Source organism: Melanostigma gelatinosum (genome assembly GCF_949748355.1).
Source record: "Melanostigma gelatinosum genome assembly, chromosome: 20".
Classification (NCBI taxonomy): domain Eukaryota; kingdom Metazoa; phylum Chordata; class Actinopteri; order Perciformes; family Zoarcidae; genus Melanostigma; species Melanostigma gelatinosum.
Window position 1 is genome coordinate 13,542,311 of NC_136653.1, and position 9,321 is coordinate 13,551,631.

Consider the following 9,321-nt stretch of genomic DNA (forward strand, 5'->3'; position numbering starts at 1 on the left):
CAAGGCCATAGTGTCGAGACATCGGTTGAATGTATTTCATTGCAATGTACATGTGTAAAAACCTCGAAATGGAAGGGTACCGTCATGTTTATTTGCTTTTATTTATTATCTGTCAGCTCTAAAGCTTAGATATTAATATAAATCGGAAACCGTGAGTTTTTAAGAAGTTTAACTTTGCTGACAAAACAGCCTAAAAAAATCTCTAAACCAGTTTTCATATCATCAGTGTTCTACGACGAGCATTTGGTTGAGAAGGATTTACTTTTTATGTGAAGGCTGTAGGTTTTATTTATTTAATGTCTACTAATTTATTTATTTCTAAAAAAAAAAAAAACATTTAAAAGAAATTATTAAAGAATTTTATAGTTTTTATTTTTTTTTTCTTCTCTCTTTTGAAATCAGGATTGTGCTTCCATTCAGCTTCATCACTCCGAGTTAGAAGAGCATGCACTGCCTCTAATTCAATACGCCAGTTTCTTTCCTAGCTGATAATCATCGCGTAGTTGTATCTGTGATCTTGTAACATGTCGCTCTGACTTTTTCTTCCTTTGATTCAAATGTGTTCTTCGCTATTAGCTAGCAGGGCTCCATCTCCGACCTTTAATCATAGACAAATTGCACTTTTTACTTCTCGTTTAATTTTAAATGTGTGTCCATTCTGATGATGTTAGATTATTTTATTTTAATGTTGGGCGTGCGTGTGTGTGTTAGACAGTTGTCTTCCTGTTTTGTAATGATTGCTTTGTGCTTAAATACACAACATTGAAGCCTTATGAAACACCTTTCTTTTAGACAGAAAAATACAGATTATCTTGAACACAAACCCGCTCTTTCATTGTTCGACACTGCGTAAGAACAAAGTGCTTATTAAATATAATGTAAATATCCACAAATTTTTGGTGCGATTCTGAAGAACTGCACATGTGCTTCCATGTTAACAGGCTGACTCGTGTCATTTTTAACCATCTTGAAACAAATCTATAATCCGGTGAAGTATCACTACAGTCTTCTTTGTATTGTCGGCATTAGCAAAGTATCAATCTGGATTATCCTGCATGAAGCATTTGAGTGAGAATAAGAAGGGAATCTTGTCCGGGAGATCAAGTGGAAAGATCAGGAGTGTACAACTCTAAAACAGAAAGTAGACTAACAGCCACATCAGACTGTTCTTTAATCTGGTGGCTGAGAAGTGTCCAATCTGTATATAATTGTGTTGTGTTTGTTGGTTTGACTTGTGTTTGTACATTCCATTTGTTACGTCCAAGTTGATATGTTTGTACGTTAACATTTGGTCGTGTAGCATCATAGGTTTTGAGGGAATTCTGTACACACACAGGATAGCAGCAGCTCGTTTATACGACTGTAGTTGTGCACGAGCAATACACAAGATGCTGGACTCTGCTTTAATTGAAGAGGTGAATCACAGATGTAACACACACTCTGTATGTGATGTAACGCACACTGTGTTTTTGTAGAATTTTCAGTCGAAATCATAACCACGGTACCATAGAAATCCTGCCGACCGTCTTTGTAACCATGTACTTGATTTTTGAAAAAAATAAATGAATATGTTGCATGACATCTATTGGCATTTTGAATTATGTGTCTTCCTCGCTCTGCCAAGTGGCCCTTGTACAAATTAGTATACGTTACATGGTATTTCCCATGTAACAAAGATTTCTTATGATCCTTTAGTTTGCCTGACATGCTCCCAGCAGGCATGGGGCAACCTCTTGAGCTCTGGCCAAAAACTGATTCCTTGAAAATACATTTTCTTGAGGAAAAGCGGAAATCCAAATCCTCCATCTTTATTCGTATTGTCGTCGCGTTTCCCCAGGTGGAGTTGACAGCCGGGCAGGTGAGTTGTTTGCTTGTGGCGTTGACGGCTGATAAGAGCCGGTTTAAATGTATATGTTGGGATACTGTCAACTTGGTCCTGGGGTCCAGGGACACGAGCCCCCTCCACCAGAACAAGAGGCCTCTCCACAGGGTCAGCTGCTGGCCCTAAAGGGGCCCACTCACCCATGACTTAATGCCCCCGGGCTCCTTTGTCCTCGGGGCTGTTGGTTTTACAGGCCCATTCACTCAATTGCCCCCCAAATGGATGGAGGCAAAGGACGTGACGACTTGCCTTATGCTGAAGGAGCAGCAGTGCACACGCATACAAACAATGTGCACATCAACACACGGGCGCCGCATGCACGCCTCGTCCACTTAATCAATCTGTCCTCCCGTCGGTCTTTTGTTCTTGACTGACCCGCACTCGGGGTTGAAAGATGTCCGGGACCTTTTGCCACTTAATTGGTTATTGGCCGCAGCCCCTCCACCTTATGCTTCACGCACGTATTTAAGGGAAGCCATTCTTAGATTATAATCACTTATGTGGACACGTACCTGTTGTGTGCAGACTAGCCTTGTTGGATATACAAAGCTGTTATTGCAAGAATTAGTAAAAGTGAATCATATTTTCCATCTTTTTCTTTACATGTACTCTAAAACTTGACACGCCATAGTGTGCACCACCCATTGTTGGTATCCAGTACAGGTCTGGTACCTCTATAGTTCTGGTCCTTGAGTTAGCCATTAATGGACTAAAGTAAGGTGTGTGTGCAAAATGTTTGTGTCCTGAGACATGAGCGGATCCTGCAGGCGTCCGACCGAACCTCCCCTGCCTTCTTCCTCCGAGCACACACCCAAGAGTGCGCACACATACACTGTTTGCCTTTGTGTATGCTAGACAGCAGATGGCAGGCCATTATTGGGCTGACAGAGCAGTCATCTGGCAGGCACCCTGTTACCCCCCCCCCCCCCCCCCCCCCAAATAAACCAGGCACAACACAGCATGGATCGGACACTTTTAGGCGGGAGAGTCCACAGCCCTGAGGGAGTGTGTGTGTATGTGTGTTAAAATTTGGACCCTGGCCCTTCCGCTCTATATAGGTCACTGTTTCCACTTGTGTGTGTGTCACCGCGTGAGGTACGTCAGTCCTTGTGAGTGGGCATTTGCCATGTTTTGAAGCCACAGTGGATGATTCATTTAAATGTGAAACTAACTCGTTTCTGCACACTATGTGACTTAATGTGAATTTGAATGACTTACTTTTTACCACATGTAAGCACTAATCCACCATTTATACTCCCAGATGCTACCTTAGATGACTGACATTTCTCCTCCTTTACATGCACATACAGTGCATCTCAAGTAAACCGTATCATCTTTCATATGTGGTCATTGTAGGTCAGGATTTGAACGTAAACGTGCACTATTCTCAGTAATTCCCCTCCCTCTATCAAAAGTGACAGTCGTAAAACTCAAGATAAGCGATAACAGTAACAGCAGTGGAAAGGACCCACAGAAATATTCTCATGAATCAGAGTTTTCTCAGAGGACCAGTGGAGCTGTCTCTCTTTGTAACATTTACACCCTTCCTTGTGCATGACATGCCGCCCAAACACTGGCCCCAGAGTGACTGCCTCCTACAGTCTTTATTACAAAGGATTATACAACAGTGAATATTAAATGGCGGGGGGAGGAGGAGGAGGGGAGTGTTTCCCCACCGAGGTCAAGGCCAGGGTTAGGGATTAGATTTGGTGTTTGTGTCCTCGGGAAGGAGGTAATCTACAGCCCACCCTATAGAGACCCCGCTACGGGGACATGCTGGGAGGCACCACAGATGAAGAAGGCGACATGCGACTTATGAGGGCTGCTTGAGCGTTGCGGGGGCAACCGGTACAATCCCTGGTGCTTTGGCGAAGCTTTCATTAGGCCTCAATCACACTTCCTTTCGCTTGGGAGAGTTTTTTTTCTTTCTTTCTCCGGCACTGTTAAATAGGAGGGAGGCCCAGTGTGTTCAAAGGGAAACGAACAGAAGTATGAGGTAATATACTGAGGTATGTCCACTAAAATAAAAAGATATTAGCCTGGAAGGGTTTATGGGTTTTATGGTTATAAAATGATTACATATTAAGCAGCAAAATACATGCACATCAACAGATGAAGTGAGGAAACATATATGATGGAGCAAAATGTATACAGACAATAGAAATAACATTTCAAAAAGGCTACATTTGATCAGTTAAACATCTTGTTGCTTCATTGATTGCCACTAACTCTTAAGTTTGCCATGATTGTAATAATATATTTATTATATATTCAAAGCCTGCATTTGATCTTGCCATGCTGAAAAATAGGGCAGAAAACAGCAGCTGCTCAGCTCTCTGCCCATTCGAACATGTTGCACTTTTGGACACGCCCCCATCAGTGATGTCACACCAGGCATACGTCGGATGTGATGGGCAAAACACCCTCTGTGACATCACCGATTTAGGTTCGTGCACTCCCAATTCAACCTCTTGCTTCTAGTAATGCAGCCAAGTGAAGAATACCTGGTATGGAAATGAGTACCAGCCCACATGAGGATATATAGACCGTCTTTTCACATTTCAGAAGTTCCTCTGTTCACCCGCATATACTCCCCCAACGCAGCCCCACTAAAGTGAACTCGGTTCAGCCACCCAGGACAAAGAGGAGGGCCTCTTAGTCGCCCTCGAAGGCCCCGTTGGTAGCGCCCTGGCATTCAGTCTTTTTCCGGCATTTGGACAAGATCCTGTGGAGCAGGCCCGGGGATCTATGTATCTGAGGTTGGGAGGCCACGGGCTGTGGCACAGGGATCTGGGGCCTCCGCACCGGGAAGGGGCCCTCGTTCTCACCTTGGTCACCATCCAGCACCACTCCTCCTCCTCTTCCTCCTCCTCCAGCTCCTCTGCTCCCCCTCCTTAGTGCCTGCCGAATGTGTCCACTGGGGGACAAAGAGGAAATAACAAACACAAAGGCCCTGTTTATTCCTCATGACCCAAATTCCACCGCTAGCAGACAAGGCAGGCACGGAGCTGTACAGGGGGCTCTGTGTGGTGGTGGTGTGTGTGTTTATGTGAGTGTGTGAGCATGGTTCAGTAGCAGGCTGTCAAAAAGAAATGCCCCCTACCGTCAAATAAACTGCAAGAGAAGTACAGTGCCCTGTCAAATAACTTTTTGCTGCAACACTGAATGTAGCATTGATAAAACGTTATTTTGCATTTGACGATCCGTCATAAATCTCAAACATTTTGGTAACATTTCAGAGAAAACTACGGGGGTGTTCCCTTTCCCTCCTGCTCCTCTTTAATCAGATGCTGTGCAGTGAGAGCGGATTGACTCGATAGTGCATTTGTGTGTGTGTGTGTGTGTGTGTGTGTGTGTGTGTGTGTGTGTGTGTGTGTGTGTGTGTGTGTGTGTGTGTGTGTGTGTGTGCGCACGTCTCCATGTATGTTCAGGGGGGTTTGTAATCAGTGTGCTTTGTCAACTAATGAGGGATGAGAGGGGCCACCTGCTCAGGGGCGCTGGGTGGAGAGCAGTGGGATGAGATTTGGGAATGGGGGATGTGTGTGTGTGTGTGTGTGTGTGTGTGTGTGTGTGTGTGGGGAGGGTTTGGTGGTTGAACAGCTGCTGGTGCATGATGTTTATGCATGCACTTGTTGAGGGGGGATGTGTATGTTTCTTGTTATGCCTGTTGTTATGTTTGTTGCATGCTGTACGAGTTTTACACTTACTTCCCATGTCTACTGCGTGCTCCTGAATCGTTGTCCCGGGCTGAGCTTCTCAGAGATAAACTCCTTCGTAGGGCTTTCGGAGGAAGATTCACCTGAAAACATGAACCATTGAGTGTCACTTCAAAATGTCCAACAGATGTCATGAAATAAACTGTACTTCCTCTGGTATCTTCTCTTATCTAGCTACTGCTTTTTTCAAGTTAACTCACAGACAGCTCCAGCTCCTATATTGGATACTACACTTCCCATAATGCAACTCAATAATGCTTTTCATTCGAATCTCCCTGCTTTCTAAATGGCCACTTATTCCAAATGCCAGAATTATAATGTCGGCTTTTGGTTCGAAAATCTTAAGCCACAATAGAGATAACCATAATGACATCACTCTCACATCATCAGGGCTATTATGGTCAGTCTGCTGGGCAGTATTTGTTGTGTAAAATTGGTGGAATGGGGTTTTAATTATTCATGACCAAATATGCAACAATCAAAATGTAAGTTTGGGTGGGAAAAAACTTAAGTTAACCACTTATCTAACCCAACAACAGTTGGTAAAAATAACCAAAATAACAAACATGTGTTCATGGTAAGAAGCTGACTGAGTAACTCGGTTTTCATGGTGTTTGATACTGTGGAGGAACAGAATAGAAAGTGCGACATTAAGCAGCAGCAACAACACAAGTCCAGTATTGCTGCATTGCTGAGCACATTCATCATGCAGACAGCCAGCCAGCCAACCAACCAACCTGGCTCAGCTCCATCACACAGGAGGCGGGGAAGTAGCCCTGCTGGCCGTCCTGCAGCCGCCCAAACCACCTCTCCTCCTCGTGCTTGGGCAGCACCAGGATGACGTCACCCAGAGACAGCTCCAGCTCATCTGGCCAGTGGGGCCTGTAGCTGTGCACCACTACCATCTAGCGGTCAGAGGGAGAGTTGCAGCCAGTCACTTTGAATTGTGTGCATGGGATTTTCACAATTAATTTAAATGAGATACAGTTTGTCGTGTTCCTTTTTGTTGCATTGATAAAAAAAAAAGCTCAAGTCTCTGTCTGTGTTGCTCTCTGCAGTCTCCAGGTTAGACTCGATTATGTGTCAAAATTTAGAGATTAACTGCTGTGCAGTGAAATATAAACCCTAAATCTGGGTCGACTCTTCATTATCTGTTCCTCCTAAATATGGTGCGTGTTTGTCAGAGGAATTAGATGAATTAAACTCATAATGGAGCCAGAGGAAATTGACTGACTTCACATAACATCAATGTCAAACTCATATTAATCAATCTCCAGTGTATTTAAGACTTACGAAACAATACATAATCAGTTCTGGATGATATTTCTGCTGTTTAAGATCGACACATAATGTTCAACTAACAACCTACAGCCAATGCTACATTTGTATCAATGCATATCAGATGGATGTCTCAATAAAGGAGAATGTTTAACTTGCCGTTTGAGCTTCTGCTCTGTATCGATACCTCCCTGTTAACCAATGAGTGGAAATGAATCAGCAAAAAAAAGACGTTTTATGTGCAAATGTGAAGTCCTTTACATAAATGCATGTACACAAGTATCTCTAACAGCCGTGTCCTGTCAATCAACAGTCCATAGGGAGAGAAAACAAACAATCTATCATTAGTTATCAATGATCTGACATTGATATGTCATCTTGACCTCACGAACAATGAACGATGATGTCATGCTAAGCCACTCTTCACTGCAGACGTGATCTCACTCACCTTGAGGAGCAAGGACAGTGGTGAAGACTTCAAAGTGCTCACTGCTGTGCATGTAGACGCGCTGCATCTTGAAGATCTGACACTTGCACACTGACCGAAGCTCCTGCACCCTCTCTGCACTAAATGCAGCTGACGAATCCACTGCAGCACTGACTGGAGCCGAGCAACAACACGTCCCTCCTTAGGGAAAAAACACACATCTACAAACACTATAGGCACGAATACAATCTTAGTTTATTTGCAGAAAAGTGTGTGATTATTAGACGAATTGTTGGTTTTTCTTTATTTTGAAGATTCATTTTTTTTTATCTGTCAATATTTTTTTGCTCAGCAATGGAATAAAAGGCGGTCTTCACCTCAGAGATCATGCCTGACCAGCTCATCTTCATGCCAGCGCCTATTGTTCTTTGACCATCTGGTGACATGCGAGGGAAGTTTAGAGGCCGCTGCCGCTGCTCGCCTCGACATGGGTGAGAATTCATAATCCCACCTCGTCCAGAGTGCTTGATTGATTTATGGTTATTGACTGTGTCCTATTTCCAGTGGCATGGGTGAGCAGGGACAAAGACGAATGGGCTTGGGACGTGGTGGCGGACTCCTCAACAGATGGCGATTGAACCCTCCAAACACACACACACACACACACACCTCCCCTTTCCCGCTCTGGTGCGATGGAGCTTGGCTGTGAGCTTATGTCAGCGAATTAAAAAGCACCCATCAATAACACGAGAGATCACTCAGCCAGACAATCATATCCGAGTAGTGGAGGTTTTGCTGCAAACCTGCAACCATTATGCATATGCATATGTTATTATGCACTTAGGTTGCGTCTACATTGAACGTGGGCTTTTTGGAAATCCTAGCGCTTCTGTCTGCTCCTAATTCAGTGCGATGCCTCCAGTCTAGACACCGAGGCCAAAGCAAAGCCTTTACATAACCAAAAACCACAGCTAAGCCGCTCAGAAGACCGATCTCACGTTTACTTCGAAGGAGAACACACATGCGCTCCGAGCTCCTCCACGTTCAAGCTTTTATCTCTTCAGACCAACCAGGGCAGCTGTTAAAATGTACAAAACAACTGTGCATCAGATTGTTTGCAAACAGATGCAAGTGATATTTTGGAAAACATCACATTAGCTATATCGACCATCGTGACTCCATTAATAATATATTTAATCTGTTGCTGAGATGCTTTCACTGAGCTCGTGTCAACTGTTGCTGCTGCAGTTTCATTAAAGCAACCTGATTTAATACAAATGAAGATATTTCATAGTAGGGTAATCTGAAAATATAGAACAAGAAATATTGAGCATATGTAAACCGTCAAGAGATTGACGAGCCAAAAACAAGAGATTGCCACAATGTTAATTCATACATTTTCTATAAAATGTACAGTATAATATGAAGTTGTTTTTTTACAAGTCAATATTTAAGTCCTCCGCAGTTGCTGCACAGCTTCACACTGACTCCATTCGAATTAAATCTTTTTCACAGCCGACACTTAGCAAGAAAATCACAGGTGTGATTAATAATAGTTAACTGCAGCTGGTGTTGTGCATACTGGCTCACTGTCACGACCTACTGGCACACTTTTCAATCATTCACCTGCATTTGGATTATTTTACAGACTACGTATTACAAACTGCAAATTGTAGTTTATTATTTTATACTTTATATCACCTGCTAATTTTTAATCGTCAGTCAACTAACAAGTCATCAAAATATGCCATAGGGTCTTGAATAGAAACATTTTATTATAAGGAAATCTGTTTTGCACAACGCTGTTTAAAAAAAACAAAACATTGCCGTCTGTAGTCTTTGAAGAAATGACCGTTGCGTCCTCTGCTTGCAATTATTCTAATTCAGTGAATACATTCAGTGTTACGTTAGTTACACCTGTGCTTTTCATGCCATCACAAGTTAAATCAATGTGAAATGATTCCACGATAGCTGACGTTTCAAAATTCTGCATGTGATTAAAAACAGGGACGAAAAAA

At 43.1% G+C, this 9,321-nt stretch overlaps 1 protein-coding gene across 1 annotated transcript; it reads right to left on the bottom strand.

Annotated features, from left to right (window-relative positions):
- Nucleotides 1–4,027: 4,027 nt before the first annotated feature.
- LOC306794318 (uncharacterized protein) lies at nt 4,028–7,431 on the bottom strand. Its single transcript, XM_079292354.1, has 5 exons — nt 7,325–7,431; nt 7,036–7,067; nt 6,336–6,503; nt 5,590–5,681; nt 4,028–4,799 (listed from the first exon to the last, which is right to left on the bottom strand). The coding sequence occupies exons 1-5, from the start codon at nt 7,389–7,391 to the stop codon at nt 4,538–4,540; spliced, it is 621 nt and encodes a 206-aa protein (XP_079148480.1). The 5' UTR covers nt 7,392–7,431; the 3' UTR covers nt 4,028–4,537.
- Nucleotides 7,432–9,321: the final 1,890 nt, after the last annotated feature.

Coding starts and splice junctions, on each gene's coding strand:
- LOC306794318 (XM_079292354.1), bottom strand. CDS start 7,391: ATGCAGCGCGTCTACATGCACAGCAGTGAGCACTTTGAAGTCTTCACC. Junction 6,504..7,035: donor ACAGAGCAGAAGCTCAAACG/GCAAGTTAAACA, acceptor TCTGACCGCTAG/ATGGTAGTGGTGCACAGCTA. Junction 5,682..6,335: donor GTGTGATGGAGCTGAGCCAG/GTTGGTTGGTTG, acceptor TCATGTTTTCAG/GTGAATCTTCCTCCGAAAGC.